The sequence below is a fragment of the Bidens hawaiensis genome, unplaced genomic scaffold, assembly GCF_021521415.1.
Source record: "Bidens hawaiensis isolate Kalapana, Puna unplaced genomic scaffold, B.hawaiensis_p1.1 tig00093548_1, whole genome shotgun sequence".
Classification (NCBI taxonomy): domain Eukaryota; kingdom Viridiplantae; phylum Streptophyta; class Magnoliopsida; order Asterales; family Asteraceae; genus Bidens; species Bidens hawaiensis.
The window spans coordinates 1-19432 of record NW_027504491.1 but is presented as its reverse complement, the minus strand read 5'-3'; the positions used below and the strand labels follow the sequence as shown (position 1 = coordinate 19432).

The window sequence follows — 19432 nt, the reverse complement described above, 5'->3', positions numbered from 1 at the left end:
GTGAATGCTCCTCCACCGACGTAGCGTACTTTTTGTTAACTAACCTCTATCTTTGAAAAAGAATGGAAAAAAGAGAAAGTTATGATGTTGTATAGAATATCTTATATTAGATGTACATATGACTTTTTCTCTTAAAACCTTCTTTATTATATTGTGAACCAGTTTTTCTACCTGACGCATTGCGCCGGGCGGCTGGCACAACCCCAGCATTGAAACACGGGTGTTGGTAAAACCCGAGCGTTATGACGATGAGCCGACACGAATTCGATCGGTATCGGCTGCGTTCGTTACAATATAGATCATTGGTAAAGTTTGAGCGTTAAAACCCAAAAAATTATTCGTCAAATTAACATATAAGAAAACAAAACAATTAAGATGGTATTTATTTAGTTGGCAAACCCGGGCGGTGGTAAACCAATGTGTTGTGATCCCGAGCATTGAGGCGGTAACTTGACACGAATTTGATCGGTTTTGGTTACGTACATTATGGTATCGGAACTAAAAACGAAAAAAAATATAAAAATTGAGGTGAACCAATGGCCAATTTTATTTGTTTATTTATTTATTTTGGGGGAGGGGTCGGTAAACTTGAGCATTGGTAAAACCCGAGCGCTGTCGGTCATGGGCTTTAAATAGGTTGCGAGTCAGCGCGAACTCGATCGGTTTCTTTCAGGTTTGTTATGGTACCGGAACTAAAATAAAAAAAATTGACGTTTGATCGGCTCACATTACGTTTACTATAAATAAGGCCGCGAGTTTGAGCGAACTCGATCGGTTTCTTTCAGGTTTGTTATGGTACCGGAACTAAAACAAAAAAATTAGTGTTTGATCGGCTCACATTACGTTTATTATGGTAAGTGAACTAAAAAAACAAAATTCATCCAGCAGTACGGTGCCGCCAAGTGGCCTGGGCCACTTTGCGGCACCAAACTTCTTGTTTATATTATAGTAGTAACTAGGTTATTGACCTGTGTACGACACGTGCAGAAATATAGAAATCGTCGAGTACACACATGTCATTTAAAACGACAAGATGTTTTTGAATACGTTTTTGAGACGAAAACATGATTTATAATTGCAATTCATATTCATACGGAAAGAAAGTATTGAAAATCATAAACTTACAAAAAATGAAGTTACATAGTAGAATGTAGGGGTGAGCAGAAAACCGAATTAACCGAACCGAAACCAAATTAACCAAAAAACAAACAGAAAAATCCGAACCAAGGCATTAACCAACGGCTAATTTTTTGTTTTTGTTTTTTTGTTTTTTTTTTTGAAAAACCGAATTTTCAGTTACAGCAAAAACTTTTTGTTGTTTATATACAACATATGTTATAATGGAGCTCTAGAACAAGGAGGGCGTTTCAAGTATGATGAATCCAACCTGAAGATCTTACAAGCCTATGCATAGTAATTTGAGAAAAGATGATAAATAAAAAGGTTCCAGACTCACGTGTAGAGAATGCAAGAAATAATTATCATATAGTACCAATAATTATTATATAGTACCAACTTTAGTAGTGACAAATTTTTAAAATTAATACATCTACTACAAATAGCCTTAAGCAGTTAACGAAACATATAGCATCATCACCTGTATGATGCCTGTGTAATCAACAACCAACATCAGCAAATTGTTAGTAAAAAATACATACACACACATTCATACATACAGAAGGTATCATGTCAATCTCTACCTTTGCATGACAGATGTTAGTTATTGTCTCAACATTTAGGTTTTGGAGCTCCTCAAGTGAATTAATGTCCAAATCAGCAATATCATTACCCTAACAATACAAATACAATATTATATAACAAATACTCCCATGATGAAAATGTGCATTTATGAAAGAAAGCGAGCACCTTCAATCTTGAAACCATAACATTCCAATTCCTGCCGCTTTTCTTTTTCTTTTACAATAATTTTAACTCATGAATTGACTGTGTTTCACCATCTTCCACAAAAACTTCATACGATTGTTTTTTTATCAGTTAAAATATCCTCTGAACCAGCAGGAGAGTTCAGCTTTGCAACAAGGCTCACATGCTTGCCAGCTTAGCTTCCAAAACCCCTTCATGTTTCTTTACAGCATCGATTCTCTCACTTTCCAACTTATCTCTTTCTGAGAGTGCACCAACCAAAGAAGCTTCTCGTTGGTATCTTGCATTAAGCTCTTTTTGCAACTCTTCTATAATCAATCTGCCTTCTTGTTTACATAAGTTTGACTTGCAGGCTTATTTTGCATCCTTCAACTCACCGTTGAGTTTAGCATTTTGGTAAGAAAGTTTTGTTACTTCTACAGCTAAGTTTCTAAGTTCAAATGTTGCAGCTGTAGCCAGATCTTTTGCACATGAACCTTCATCAGCCAGTTTTTACTGCATATCATAAGCCTGTCTTTTTCTTCAGCTATTTGAGCCTTCTCTTTCTTCAATATCTCTATCTCCGTTGCCTTAGTCAACTCAGTTTGCAATATAAATAATAAAAACTTAAAGAATAATGAAAAAGGTGAAAAGGGTTTTAACTATTCTTGCATTAGAAGCTTAGAGTTTAGAAATGTATCATCACTACTGTTATTCAATTGCCCTTTTTTCCTCCTGTCTTATCACCAAAGAGATCAAGGTCATCATTTTCCTCGTCAGTAGTAGCTTCCTAAAATATTCATTTATTAGAATTATGTAAGTTGAGAGATACCAAAAAGACCCTTTGTAATAGAACCTGAATTACAATGAAAAACATGAATAGCAACATCCATACACACCTTCACGACTTTCATAATGGGAATAGCTTCTGCTTATGAAGCTTAGGCAGAAATTCCAACTCCAGTGGCTTAACAAGGAAAGCTATATTGATAAACAATAGAAACGAATAGCAACAAGTATTTTGGATTCTCACAAAGATGCAATGAGATAACTGTGAAATGATAACATTTTCTGTTTCATCTAAGATAATAAAGGCGCCTCATCTAATGCCCTCAATAGAAGGATCCAAATAAACAGCCCATGCTTCAGTTTATGCAACACCATAAAGTATCACACAATTACAAGAATATTTAATGATATGATACAAGATTATTGTTCGTCTGTATCAATTATCTTCTAACTAACTATTTCCAATGCATACATGAATTAAAAGGAGCCCGCTTATAATCTTAAAAATATCACATTTGTCCCTAATAACTTTTCAGCCCATAAATTATAAGTAAATAGAGTTTCTAGGTTTTTAAAAAAATTTACAACTATGATTGATAATGCTTACCTAGACCAAGATCAAACCTGAAGTCTCTTGGTAGGCCGCAAGTAATCGAATATTAGAAAATTCAGATAATTATATTGATGAAATCCTGTTTAATCATGTTTAGTTAACTAAAAAGCATTTTAATTGAAGACTATATCAAAATAGCACACATCAGGAAGTTTATGACAAACATAAAACGCTACATTAGAAAAAGATCAAAGAGTGTGGAAATTGTTTTATTATTTTCCATGTGGAGCTAAGAATATAAAATCAAACTATCATTAAATAAATTAAACAAATGTATATTCCTAAGCAAAATTATATTAATCAAATGAAGTTAAAAAGAGTAACCTCAACTTGTTCAGCACCATTAGCATCCTTCCAGACCCTATAAGGTATTTGTTGGTGAGCTGCTCGGTTTCTACTTTCTTAACCCTATCCAGTATTAGGTGAGTCAATCCTGAACCTAACCTGATGCCCATGAATAGTGCTATATTTATTCATTTCTTGATTTAAAAAAAAAAGAGCTAGAAAATGAAGAAATCCTAACCTGGTGCCCATGAATAATGTTATGTTTGTTAAAAACCATGTACCGGATTGAACTAAAAAGAATGAAAATCAGTAAAATAACAAATACAAGTAAGAAAATATGAAACTTATGCAGCAACAATGTAAGCGACATAAATCATTGGCTAATTGATCAATGACCAGAAGATTGAATTTAGGGTTTGGAAAGTAAAAGAATAGAAGCAATAAGAACCATTACCTGTTTGTTAATTGAACAACTTGGAAGAGACTAAAAATTGACGGTGGGCGTCATGATTTAAGGAAAAAGATGTTGTGAATGGGAGTTATAGGGAAGAAGAAGAAGAAGAAGAAGAAGAAGAAGAATCAGCGTGAGAAAAGGAGTGGGAGCGTAGAGAGAAACCGCACTGTAACTATTATGTTATAATGCTGAGATTTAATTTTATCAAGCAGTACGGTACCGCCAAGTGGCCTAGGCCACTTTGTGGCACCAAACTTCTTGTTTATATTATAGTAGTAATGAGGGTCTTGTTGATGATGCATTTCCTTATGCATCACCCAATATACGAGGCTCTGAACGATTATGTTTTAAAAAGTGGATGGTTAATCAAATAGATCATTATGTTTGCTCGTTATGTATTGGCCTGGCCATTTTTTTTAAATCAAGTGATATGAATAAATTATTTGAAATACTGAAAATGTTTATACAACAATGGTGTTTTTAAGAAATAATATTTGGGTTTGATAAAAATAAGGGTAGATTACAAATTATGGTTTTTACGTCTCAGTAACTTGCATATCATGTCCTTTAACTTCAGTAAGTACATTGGACGTCTTTAAAGTTCATATGTTTAACTTGCATATCATGTCCTTTAACTTCAGTAAGTACATTGGACGTCTTTAAAGTTCATATGTTGTCATATTTTTGTCATTTCCGCTAATGGACCTTAGATTTAGGATTAGATTCAGTAAGTACTCTCTCTCTCTCCCCCATTGTCGGCGCCCAACTCTACCAATAAATCTCGTCTCCATCTCCCTCTATCTCTCATTAGGAGGAACACCAAACCCACACTCAGACCTTTATCCTAGGTATCTGGTCACCACCATTAGTTCCGATTACCTCGTACTCACCTTCTACAACCATGCCACCATCACTTGACTATAGTTAATAACATGGGTGGAACCTGTCAAAATCTATTTTATAAACAACAAATCGGGGGTTTCAAATATATTGGTGGAACCTTTAAAAAATGCCTTTGGTGTTATCATCTTTTAGGGCATATCTCACAAGATGTGGGTTCATGGAGTCATGCTTGTTCAATAATGGAGCGATGTTTTGTGAGTAAAGGTGAACCTGCAATTTGCATGTTTTCAAAAGTTATGATTTGTAACGGGCATCACTAACACCTTAACGTTATGTTCTTAAAGCCTAATTTAACAAGTAAAATGGAAGGACTTACGGAGAATGCCAAAAAAAAAATTTCATGCTCTATAGTCGTTTTAAGGAAATAAATGGAAAAAATTGATGTTTGTTTTCTTTATTTCAAATTGGAGATTTGGAAGAAAGGATTTTAAAACATAAAAACTTTATTTTTATTTTCATTTCCTTCGAACACACACGAGAACGCAGTAGTTAAAGGGGAGAGGGGCACCATCGGGTACCCAATAACGGGTAGGTACCCGAATTAGGGAACCCCCCCCCCTTTTTTCCCCTAAACCGATTACTAAAAATCAGCTTGTAGTAGCCGATAAAAATTATGACCGTGGGAGGAAATGTGACCGTTGCATGCTTTGGGTTTACATGCTTTGGCGAGTGCCTTTTCTAGTAAAATCGTCCAAAGTTTAGGAAAGAAGTTTAATTTATCCACTCGTTAGAGAGCGTTGTTGGAATGCCTTCAGGCTCCCCATGCTTAAGATTTCTTGACTGTCATTCCCATCGAAGGTTTAGGGCAGCACATGTCAGCAGGGGAATACCGAGCCATTCTTAAATATCGTTTAATAATCACATAGTTCCCATTTGACGAGCCATGCCCGGTTTGCCGCAAAGTTTGCTTGGATAATGTTGGTGAAAATGTTGTTCATTGCAAGTAGCTTCTGGGGTTTAAATATAGACATGATTTGGTCAGAGATGTCCTTCGTGATGTGTTAAAACGAGTGAAGATCTCGGCAAAAAAAGTTCCTGTTCCTGTCGGATCCACTTGAAGGGAGGTCTACTCTCTGGCCAACAGACGTTCTTGTGTTTGGATGCGTAAGGGGGAAGCACGCTTATATAGACCTTACTAGAGTATCCCCCTTGATCAGGCTTAGGGATACTGAGTTTGTTGTTAGGCAGGCGGTGTTGAAGGCAAAATTAGGGAAAATTGCTAAGCATAAGAAAGCATGTGCCGAGAATCAACACGTATTCATTTCTTTAGCTTTTGATATGTTTGGGTCACTTGCCCCGAAACCATTACGCTTCTAAAAACAGTTCAACGGGTCGTGCACAGTAACTTATCGACGCCAAAAAACTATAATTTTGTTTTCAGTAGGATCGGGTTTGCCATTCAAAAGGGGGTTGCGGTGCAACTTTTGTCCGCTTACCCACCTCTCTATTGTAATTGGATTCTTTTGTTTAATAAAAAAAAATCATTATCTCGTTTAAAAATAAACAGAAAAACAAAAAACAATTTACCATTCCACACACAAATAAATTTACCATTTCACACAATCTTTACACACACCACATAAAATTCTTAATAGAAAACTCAATAAATTCAAGCAAAAAAAAAAAATCCTCTAGCACTCTAGGAGGTGGTTCACCGGCCAAGTGCTTATTGAGCCTTTTCTATTTGGTACATTAGTTTTTATTAATCCTAACTATTGTATTTTGGTTACTACCGGTCCCAACTAATCAATTGGCTACTGAAGGTCCCAACTTTTAACGTATTTGTTCCTAATGGTCCGCTACTTACAGAATCCCAACTCCATTAGTTTAAGACCGTCGGAAAAACGTTTTGGGCGGAAAAGTCAAATTTGTTGCCAGAAAACACCACTTGAACACGCAACCACCACCAATTGACTCACCGCCAACCAACTACCATCACTTGAGCACCATCAACCGATTTTGACGATGGTTCTAGGGTTTCCAGTGACCTCAATAATTGGGGCTTTTGCTAGAAAAAAGGTTCCTAAAGGTCCAATACAAAGTTACCAAGATATTTTGGACGAAAATGTTGAGTTTTCCAGCCAAAAACGTTTTTTCTACGACCTGAAACTAACGACGTTAGGATTATATTAGTCGCGGACTGTTAGGAACAAATACATTAAAAGTTGGGATCGTTAGCAACCAATTCGTTAGTTGGAACCGGTAGTGACCAAAAAACGATAGTTTGGATTAATAAAAACCAATATACCTTTCTATTTTAATAGTTAAACCGGGTGGGTAGCCTCCACATTAACCCTGATTACGGGTGTCCAGTTAAACCATACCAAGTCGCCCAAATGGAAGTAGAGGTGGACAACAAAACCGGTTCCTGGAACCGGTTCGGTGGAACCGAACCGGAACCGAACCGGTTCCTACCCGTTTTTCGTAGGAACCGGTTCGGTTCCGTTTCAACCCGACGATCCGGGACCGGTTTGACATTTTTGGAGGTGGACCGGGTAGGAACCGGAACCGAACCGGAACCGGTTCTGGAACCGGTTCGACTGGAACCGGTTCGGAACCGGTTCTAGCCGTTGGAGTAGTTCTAGCCGTTGGGAAACGGTTTTATGGCCGTTTTTTGACCGTTGGGGTCAAAAATGGCCGTTTTTTGGCTCCCCAAACACCCCAATACTAGTATAAATAGGTATTTGGTGTAATGGGTTCATCACAACACTCAAAACGCAAACCCGAACGCAAAAAAACGCTATTACAACGTTCTGAGTTCTCTAATCTCTTGTTTTCTCTTCTTCTATATTCATATTTGTTGTTATGGCTGCCTCACAATCATCGGTTGGTCAAGGTTCAACCGCCGGACCAAGTTTCGTTCGTATTGTACCTCATAATCGTAATCAAGAGATTTGGTGCAATTGGGATTTGGTTGAATTGAGTGACCATTCATTGAAGGCTCGGTGCAAGTTTTGTGGGATTTATTTAAACCCACTTTCGAATTCAAATTTGAAGAAACACATCGAAAGACCGTATTGCAGGGCGTTGAAACAGAACGTCGAGTCGCAACAAACGCAAATGGATAGTGAATGCGGAATATTTACATACCAAATTGATCGAGTTCAAGATCGTATGGCGAAGTTTGTGATTCAAGAAGCTTTGCCGTTTAGCCACTTCGACAACCCTCACTTAACCGCCATGATTCGAGATACGCTTCAACCACAATACACTCACGTAAGTCGTCATACTCTTAAACGTTATTGTTTAAAATTGTGGAAGAAGGCCAAAGAGGTACTAATTGCATATTTTGAAAATATAAATACGGGAATAAACTTAACTAGTGATGTTTGGTCGGCTCCACATGGTCTACCCGAATCTTATCTTTGTGTCACCGCTCATTGGGTAGACCCGTCATCGTGGGAAATGATGAAACGCACCATTGCTTTCGAACTCTTTGAGTATCCACATACGGGAGATAATTTGTTTGAAATTTTAGATTATGTTATAAAAACTTATAAACTAGAAAATAAAATATTTTCAATTGCATTTGATAATGCGTCGAATAATACATCGGCGGTTGATAAATTAAAATTAAAATATACGCCGATTTGCAATGGTGTATTTTTTCACTCAAGGTGTGTTGCACATATCATTAATTTAATCGTGCAAGACGGACTTGCTTCGGATGAGGTTACATCGGTTATAAACGATTTTAGAGTAATGCTACATGAAGTTTTTAAGAAAAGTAAAAAAAGACAAATGGATTATAGAAAATTTTGTGAAGATACGGGAAGAAAAGCTTTGGGAGCTAATTGGGATGTACCTCATCGATGGAATTCCACTTGCATAATGTTTCAAAGTGCTTTGAAACAAAGAGAAACTTTACAAATGTTTCATTCTAGTCTTGCCGAGAATGATTTGGCAATCCCCTTTTCAAATGAGAAATGGGAAATTATCAATGACTTATCGACTTTTCTTGAAGTTTTTAAAACATCAACTACGAAACTATCGGGAACGTATTATCCGACAAGTCCCTTGGTTCTTTCGGAGTTATTTTTAATCGTTAACAATCTTAAAGAATTTGAAAATAAAAGTCCAATGTTTTCAAACATCATATTACCAATGAAGTTTAAATTAAAAAAATACTTTCTTGAATTGCCACCGATTTTTATTTGCGCCGCCGCTTTAAACCCAATGTTAAATGTTACGGGGGTTGAATGTGTGATAGACGAAATTTTTTCAGCCTTAGATATGCATGAAGTTGACCCAAACTTTTCAACAGAGGCACAAAATGCTTTTAACTTGAATTTTAAATTTATGTATGACTTTTATATAAATAAATATGGGTCAAACATACACATGCCTACGCCGGGGGGGTCTTCATCAAGTTCAAGTGCTACTAGAGTACGAGACCCCATGATTAGCCTTATGAACACCGTTCGCAACGTAACGGCTAAAAAACAAAGGGGTAACACCCCTTCAAGCGAACTAGGAAGGTATAGTGCATATGATTTCTCTACCAGTTTATCCGAAGAGGAATATGGCACTTTTGATGTTTTGGCTTGGTGGAAGGTAAAGGAAACCGAGTTTCCGATTCTTGCCACCATGGCCCGTGATTTACTAACCGCCCAAGCTTCTACGGTAGCTTCGGAATCTGCTTTTTCTCTTAGTGGCAGGGTAATATTGGTGAGAAGAACAAGACTGAATTCGGAGTCGGTGGAGATGTGCATTTGCTTGAAGGATCACTTGGACTCAATCGATCGTGTTCAACACGTAACCACTCTGGAAGACGAAACACCACTTGATGTTCGAGTGCACGACGAACAAGAAGGCGTTTCTACAAGTAATTCTGATGAATAAGTCGCCACTCAATAATTACGACGAACAAGAAGGCTTTTCTAGAAATAATATGTCACAACTTTATATTTATAAGTTTAATGTTTTGTTAGTTTGTTTTTGAATATTTTAAAACATGTAACCTTTTTTTTTGAACTTCTTAAAATAAATAAAATGAATTTTATGTTAATTGTTTTTTTTATTTAACATGTTATACAAATACGAATCGTATAACACCGCTCTTGATTATAATTCAGCATTTGACTTGCGTAAGCCAAAAGACTATAATACATAGCAAACTCAACAAATGTAACACGATACAGATTTAAGTTCACCATTACACGATACACGATACAGACTAATCAATTCAAACACGCTGACACTCATAGCATTAAGTTCAATATGTTGTTTACCATTGCTCTGTGGGTGAACAACAAAAGTAGCATGAGCCTCTTCAGAAATCAGAAGAACACAAATCATCACCTACACAAGCAGCGGAAACGAAAAACGAAAAAAAAATAATATTTTACACTGTAACCGGTTGGAACCGGTTACAGTGTAAGAACCGGTTTAGGAACCGGTCAGAACCGGTTCCACCGGTTCCGGGTCCGAAGGTTGGGGAACCGGTTCGGTTCCCTAACCGGTTCGACCATGGAACCGGTTTAAACAGTAATGTTGACTAATGGAACCGGTTCTGAACCGGTTCCGGTTCCTTTGACCAACCCGATTTGATCACCTATAAATGGAAGCAACCCATAAGCACTCAACCATACCGATTAGAGGTGCACAAAACTGAGTCAAATCCGGTTTGGACCAAGCTGGTTTGGTTTAAAAATCGAAATTTAATGAAAAAAATGATCAGATTAGTTTGAAAGCACTTTGTATCGGGTTCGGTTTAGTTTTAACTGAAACTGATTACAGCAGAAAACTCTTCAAACTGATTGCAAACAGACACTTCTTTTTGGCTTTAAACCAGTTTCTCCCAAACCCACTCCTGGATCAGACCAGTTTTTGGTTACAAACCAATCGGTCTGAGCCTGTCTGGTCCCAAAAACATTGCATCTTCAATCAATATATGCCTTGTGCCCTATCACAATGAGATAAAGATGAATATTCCAACTCCACTAAATCAAAAAATGAGTTAAAAGATTATACCAGATCGATACGAATCTTACTTCCTCTGGAAGACTCACTATCACACGACTTATTTTTATAATCAATCTGATGAGTGAACCGGTATAGCTTATATATCTCGAGGCCAGAACCAAATTCACAAAAACTAAGGAAAAATAAATCTTCTTGCTGCTCAATATGAAACCCACTAGTTTACATCGACACTTATGATGGTTTGTAAAGTAGTAACCATTACATCATTAATAGACAAGACCAAACATTGTTAACAATTAAAGCGATACCGATCAACAATAACATGAATATCTTCGTGCGAGTTCAAAGAAAACGCCATGAAGATTCACATTTCAAAATCCCACGTGCTCTCAGCAGTTACTCGAGGGACTTTTAATCCACCCTCCAGGTTGAATAGTGCTGAAACCTGCCAAATTTGATTAAAAAAACAACTCAAAATTAGAAAATGATTTTTTTATTTTCAAGAAACATTTAGTGTTTTTAATTCATAAGGAATTAATCTTAAATTAACTTTGAAGAAACATTTAATGTATTCTACTTCTCAAGAAACAGCATTTCATGCATTTTAGTTCCAAAAAATCCAACATCTAATGTATTTTCGAATTTTAGATATCAAGAACTAACATTTAAAGTATTTTAAATACAGATAAAATAGAGCTGTTAATAACAATATACTTGATTAAAATCATCTGTTATTAAACAGCAATATGCAATCAAAAACAGGGGTGTAAACGATCCAAGCTGCTCGTGAGGTACTTGAGATTAGCTCACTAAAAGCTCGCAAGAGCCGAACCTAAACGAGCTTGGGCCAAAAAATAACCTTGTTTATTAAACGAGCGCGAGCCGAGCCCTAGCTTCACTTCTCGAGCTCAAGTATGCTCGCGAGCTTAAATGAACTTACTACTTATATAACTTTTATTTGATAGATATGTATATAATGATTAATAAATAGTAAACAAGTCGAACTTGAACTATATAAATAGAGCTCGAACGAGCCCCTCCCACAAGGTAAACAAGCTGAGCTCTCGCTCTTGCAAGATAAGCCAAGCTCAAGCTAAGAAGAGCTCAGCTCTTTCACACCGCTAATCGAAAAGAGGGGGGGCATCGAGTGCGCCTAATGTGACAGTTCATATAATGATATAAAATTTAAATGGTGTTGTTCATTTTTACAAGGGATTATTACAATATTTTGATTAGATATAATTCTTCAGCCATAAAGAGTAAAACCAATGCAAATAATTATTATAAATCATATAATTAACCTTTCACATGCACTTTTAGCATTTGTTCAAAAAGTGTGTTATGCCCTTTTTCTAACTATAAATCTACAATACAAAATGAGTAAAGTAAACAGATAAACAGCAATTAACTAAAACAAAAACTTTTCATGAACTGATTGATACCTTGTAAGATCCAATCAACTTTGACTTAGTTGACCAGTCAACTGCCAGATCTTGACTAAACGTCTGATACGCAGCCCTTAACACATGATCTTCATAAACCTTCCTAGAAACCGCAAAATCCCACGAATCTTTAGCCAAATCATAGCTAGGTTCAAATGTAGTCAACCCTCCATGAACGTAAGTGTACTTCAACTTGCAATTTCCCGAACCGAGAACGTGATTAACCGATACTTTGTTGTCTGAATCAATCACGAGTGTCCCATCAAGGATGGTTTTATGATCTCCCAAATTGTGACTGTATGTCAAGTTTAACGGCTTTTCTGAAACCTTAATCGTGTTCATGAACTGAAACCTGAAGTCCTGTAAGCAAGCAAACAGATTCTCTTGTTAGTGCTCATTTGCCAGAAAAAAATGAATAACGAATGTGTTCATGTTCGTTTTGTTTATGTTCGTTAGTTCATGTTATGAACAAACGCTTCACGGACATAAACAAAAATAAACCAGCATGCTTTAACAGTAAATGTGAACATGGAAATTGCAATCTAAGTATACCATTATCATTACATCAAGCTTTTCAAAATTAAACAAATATATCAATACGTGTTTTAAGATATGAAAACCAAACTGGTTTCAAGTTAATATTAGTACTACATAAACTCCATAGTTATCAAAGACGCAAAGCGCATAGGCCTCGCCTAGAGCCTAGGCGCAAGGCGCAAAAAGAGCGAGGGCCAAAGAAAAAAAAAGCGCACTTAAATATAAAAAGTAAAATATATTATGTATTAGAGAAATAACACTATTCTTCATATAAAATAAGCAAAAGCTATTATATAACATCTAAAATTATCTAATATTACCAAAAGTTCTAAAAGAATCAAGATTCAAATGTAATCCCAAAACTTGAATAACAAAATGTTCAAAGTAAAGTACCAAAATATTCAAAAACATCAAAATCAAAAGTTCAAAATGTAACAAATAGTAAAGGTTCAAATAATCATGGTTCTTGATCTGGTCATAAATACCAATAAAGGTGTCGTCAACTTCAAAAGGCGAGGGCCTAAGAACTAGAAGCGCATATATTTGGCCTTGCCTGGAAAATTGGCCTAGATACCAAAAGTGAGGGCTTTTAATAACTATGATATATTCAAAATAACATTTAAATGAATGAACAAATGTTCATATTCAAGAATGTAAATTAACAAATATAAACGAACGAACGTAAGTGAACGGAACAAACGTAAATGAACGAACAAAAGATTTGTTCATGTCCATTTACTTAATTAAATGGACAAAAAGTTGTGTCCATATTCATTTGTTCAATCTTTTGTTTAATTAGCGAACATTAAGGAATTTCCAGCCAAACGGTTCACATTTACAGGCCTACCGAGCTCCAAAAAACCTTTTCTTTTTCTTCTCTCCTTTTTTCTTTTTAAATGTCTATACATATACAGTATAAATATATAAAGCAGAAAGTATATATGAGAAAAAGAACAAAAATAAAGACACTACTAATAGTAGTGAGCTATCAATAGCATACTTTTACTGTAACCACTAAACCACATGTGTTCCCTAACAGTATTAGTAAACAAGATTCAAAATTACTTTTACAGTATACGTGAATATACAAAGAAACCCTTAACTATGTGCATAGATATATAATTTTGTACATGAATGACCTAACTTGTTCATAGAACTGAAGGCTAGATTCATCAATACACCACAATGCACATGGTATATATCTACAACAAACAACATGTATATAGACATATGTTCCCTTTAAGCATGCTCATACGTTCAAATTTGATTAATAAGTATAAGTTTTTTCAAACATATTTATCGGATTCGATTAATAAGTATAAATTTTCAAAAATTTTGACCAGTTTTGACTAACTTTGCCAAAATTTGACCGATTAGGACTAGCTTTGAGAGACTACCAATTTGTTAATCCACTTAGGTTAAACCGAATCGGCCGCTCGATTAATCGGTGACTAATCCCAAATTTTACAACACTGATATGAATGACCAATATCTACATAAAACATACACTTGAATTGACACATAATTTTGCATACAAACAACATAACTTAATCTGCTAACAAAACTAAAACCTAGATATTATTTATATATTTACAGGTGTTGGATTGGATTTAGAGTACCTTTTTGGGGACATTGTAGTCGATGGTGAAGGCTCCAGGCTTATCAACGGCGAGAGCTAGGCCGTTCAAGCTAGGGCCGTTGACGATGGTGGCTTCGGTCAACGAAGCCCGGAGTTTGACATCTCCGGCGTTAAAAGCCAGAGTCACGGCGGAGGCGGCGGTGGCTTTCTCCGCGTCGTACTTTGCCTTCAAAGACGCCTTCATTTTCACAAGATTGGACCTGTAGTGGACTCCACGGATGCCTGCCTTATCGTTTTCATCGACCAATAATAACTTTTTAAGGGTTTGGTGGTCAAATTTATTTATTTATTTATTTATTTTTAATTTACACGGTGTAAGAAATATCCTCTCTCTTTAGAAGTTTGTCGGCATGGGTTTGAGTTTGAGCTCGAAACTAAACGAGGCAGCTCGGTTTAACTGAGCTTGATGTTAAACGAGTCAGGCTTCAACTTGGTTACACAAATGAGCTGGCTCCACTTAGGTCGTTTGAAATCAAGTTTTTTTAGCTAGTTTTTATCAAGCGAGTTATAAGTCGTGAGCTTTTTAAATAGCCATGTCTGACAATTAGCTAGCTCAATGAGGATAAATGAAGATTTAGTTGTAGGTTGCAAAGTTTTAAGTTTGAATATGATCCCGACTGGGTTTTTTTTTTTTTTAATCTCAGTTGGCCTTTGGGTGGCTGGTTTTTCTCTGAATAGAAGATGATGGATGAGCTTGGGCTATTCAGTTTTGCCTGTGATTACGGACGTATGGGTTGTCTTTTTCCATTGGATTAGCTTGGTTAGCCAGGCTTCTATTCAATGGTTGTTTAGAGAAAAAAAAAGTTTTGTTTTATTTTTTTTTTATGATTTATATATTACTTTAAAGTTTCAATATAAGGAAATATGCCGTGAGATTTATTTTGTATAATATATTGAGATTGACTATGTGTCACGAATAAGTCAATACATTTAGGGATTTAAAATGAAACTAGTATTTGAAACCCGCGCGTTGCATGGGATTGTTGAATCAATCGTTGGCTCGGGTTGACGTATGGCGCTTGTGTGTTGTGTTGGAAAAAAGAAAACGCAGCTGCCATCCGTCGCTGTATGTTAGAGCAACTTGTAAGCATGATTGTTAAATTTCACTGACCATATTTGTTACTACCAGAGTGTTAAGTCATATGATGATGCAGCATATCAAAAAATCGGTTTAAGTCATGTGAGTTGCGCAAACAAAATACACAGTGTCATCTTTTTCGGGGTGCATCTTTTCTTTGTACATCTATAGCAACACAACATAGTATCGCGTTCGGCAGGTGTAGATGTCATTGATCCTCGCATGGCATGTGAATCGAGACCGGTTCTGTTTCAACAGATTTTGCGAGTTTTAATCAAATAGTGACATTTATCAGTCTATGATAGTTAATGAACAAGATTCCTTAAACAGATGACGATTACCTTGTTTGAGGGTATGTCCGGAAGCATTGAGGAACACAAAAGCTGCTTTAGAAACAAATGATTAACAATCTATTATATAATCTCAAGTGAAAGACGAAGTTATTAAAGTTAAAGAAGGAATAAAATAAAGAAAAATAAGAAATTTCAAAAAAGCAATACTAACAGAAAATAAAAAAAAAATAAAAAGGAAAATATGTTTGGGTTGTGGGAAGTTCAAGTTTGAATTAAAAATTAAATAAGAAAAGGAAACTCAAACCTATAAGTGAGAGCATATTGCTGGATATTGTACCCGCATCATATTATTGGATATATTACCTGCTGACATGCTTCCCGGTTTCTGGAGATATTGGATTTGTTGCATATGATGATTCTAACTATACTAATCTCATTTCAACAGATGGCCTGCGGTTTGTGGAGATGTTGGATTTGTTACATATGATGATTCTAACTAAACTAATCCCGTTTCAACAGATGGTTAATTGTTTTTTATAGTTGCTATGTATGAGATACCAAACGGAAGAGATGCAGGCTGCATAATTTGTGAGGTTACTGCATTTTCAAGTGAATAAGTAATGAAGGGCATATGGTTTGAGTAAATAAATTTGCAGCTTAAGAAGACTATGTTTAGTATACTGTGACATTTGTTAAATTTCCGACTTGTATTTGTTTTTGTTAACCCGACCCGTTGGGTCGTCTCGATGTATTATCATTATTATTAATAAAGTATTCCCGACGCTTATGTTCAACGTTCGTTCATATGCTTGATTTATTTATAAAATTCCGAGTCTTATCGTTAATCGAGCTTTACGGGTTAAAATGCGTAATTATTCCAACAATCTTAGGTATAAATCATAAATTATAAACCTCAAAGTTCAGGGTTAAAAATGATAAATCTATTTTAACTTAAATAGTTTTAAAGGCATTTGATAATTCAAGGACTAAATTGGAAATATGTCAAATATTTTAATTAACCCTAACTTCTTCCACCCCCCTCTCTCCTCGTTTTCCCGATGGGTTTCCGGCCGCCGGAATCCAGCACCGGAAAACTCAGTTTGGCCGTAAACCTCGCTCATTAACAAAATTAATTATATTAAAATCATTAACCGTCGATAGTATATTATAATCAATAAATTAATTAGATTATAACGACCCTAACCGCCGGTAAATCCCGTGACTTTAGCCTGGCATAATTCACGGACATTAACTTCAAGATTTGACCACCTCGTTACAATTCGGCTATAAATAGAACATTTCACCGACCTATACAACTCGTTCACAAAGTCTATTATCACTAAAACACACTGAGTCGTCCGTCCGTAATAATCCTTGAAGTATCATCTCCGGCGAAGCTCCGTTTCCCGTCAAAACAACACTAAATCAAGTAACTAAAATATGTATTTTTATAGTTTTTAACCACCAAACAAAACCCCCAACTTAAACTGATTATTCATGGAACCAATTAGGAGAATTAATTCTAAGGTTTATTGCTGAAGAAGATGAAACATGAACTCACTTTATATAGAATAGATATCATGCTTTAAACTGAATTATCATAGTTGGTCTACTGGTTATCTCCCTTATGTTTTAAACATAACTGGTCTACTGGTTATCTCCCTTATGTTTTAAACATAACCCGGGTCAAGCGTTCTGTTCTTTTTTTTTTAAATTGTTATTATATCTATTATTAATAAATAAAATGGTTTGTATCTATTATTATATATAAACAAATAAAATCATACTCAATGAATATTATACCTAGAGCAACTGGATAATACCTTGAGTTGATATCGTAGGGACACGGCTTCGAAACCCAGGCCAGACACTTATTTTTTATTACAAGTTTTAATTCATTTATCTTTTATTAGTTAATTAATTAATCATTTAAAAATCATAATAAATCACAAAAGTCGTTTTTAAATTAAATAAAAATTATCTAAATTAACCATAAATATATCTCACCTTTTTACACTTAAAAACCAAATCTTTTTTTTCGTAAACCATGATTAAAAATCATTTGTTAATAATAAAAGTAAACTTTAATTCTTTAAAAATCATTTCGCTTAAACAATAATTATAATTCCAACTTATAGTCCTTAGTTCAATACTTTTAGAACGTTTAAACTTTGTTCCTTTGCTGTTAAAATGATTATAACCCAATAATACCCTAGTTGCCGTTAGAACATAAATATTAATATAATAATCAAAAGCTATAATATTAATTAATTCTCGATATAAGTTTACACAATAAATAACCCCGTAAGATTAGCTATTAAGTCTCGTATTTCTTTATCATAGTTAGTGCGGATCGCTCATCTCGGTGTTTGCGACGCTTTCGGTTCTTTTGTCGTTATTAATCTTATCAACGCTTTCGGATTCCCGTTTTACCTCAATTGATAAGGTGAGTTTCACATACCCCATTTTTAACGTTTTTACATTTTGGGGGTAGCATATATATCCTATCCAACTCAACTATTTATTATATTCGTTTACAAAACTGCAATTCATATCATGGACTTGTGTGTTTACGTGCTTACTTGATTATTTGCTCAGCTCATGGTTGCCTTAATAAGTATGATCATACGCCCCCCCCCCCCCTTTGCACTCAGGAGCATTTTGTTATGAGTGGAAAAGGGACCCCCGATCCGAGTACGTTGGTTGTTACCAACTAGAAAGGACATTGCATGCGAAGTAGTATAATTATCACAAGTTTCATGGAATTGCATGGTTTTTACATACTTATTCAAAACTTATGTGAACTCACCAACTATTAAGTTAGTTGACCGTATTTTATATATATGCTACAGGTACCATTATTAGAGGCTGAAGTTTCAAAGACGCTAGTATTAGGATATTAATGAAATAAAGAAGTTGTTATAGTTGTTTACTTTGTTTTGGATGTATTTGCTTATTTTGAAAACTTGTGTACTTGTGTTTTAAACGAATTAATGGTATTATGGTCACCTAATAGTGCCACGTGTGTGTTTGAACAATCTGTACGTCACACTCGGGCGTTTCGCTTAAGCCGGGGTGTTACAATACAGACCTTCGTACTCAGTTACCGTCATTGACGTGATCGTGATAATGTCTCCTAAGTACTACTCGTCTCCAATTATGTGCACCATTTCCGATCATAAAGTGATTTCCACGGGCTTTTTCATGTTTTAAAAAAATAGCGTTAGTGACATAGTGATGTCACCTTTCATCCTGTAATACGAATTTCCTCAATCTTTTTCCTGTGTTTGTAGTTCTTTCTGAGTTATTCTCCACTCGACCAAAATATGCGAATAATATAAAAAGGTAAAAAAATATATATGATGTTCATCATTGCTGTTTCATATTATGTTTGTTGTTAGTTTTTAGCCAAGTGTAAGTGCTTTGGATTCTCAAAATCTGCTCATTAGCACATCAAATGTCCAATATTAGACAACATAATAATATAACATTATAATCAAGCTTTTAGTTATCCTATGTATTGTTAACTACTCCTATATGTAAATTTCAGTGACCCGTTTAATTACTAATTACAAATTCGAAAAGCAGACAAAACCACGAACAATACTAAT

The 19432-nt window shown here is 35.4% G+C and overlaps 1 protein-coding gene across 1 annotated transcript; it reads right to left on the bottom strand.

Moving 5' to 3' along the window:
* Window positions 1-11046: 11046 nt before the first annotated feature.
* On the bottom strand, window positions 11047-14643 carry LOC143608004 (outer envelope pore protein 24B, chloroplastic-like). Its single transcript, XM_077083231.1, has 3 exons — window positions 14431-14643; window positions 12275-12634; window positions 11047-11277 (listed from the first exon to the last, which is right to left on the bottom strand). The coding sequence occupies exons 1-3, from the start codon at window positions 14632-14634 to the stop codon at window positions 11197-11199; spliced, it is 645 nt and encodes a 214-aa protein (XP_076939346.1). The 5' UTR covers window positions 14635-14643; the 3' UTR covers window positions 11047-11196.
* Window positions 14644-19432: the final 4789 nt, after the last annotated feature.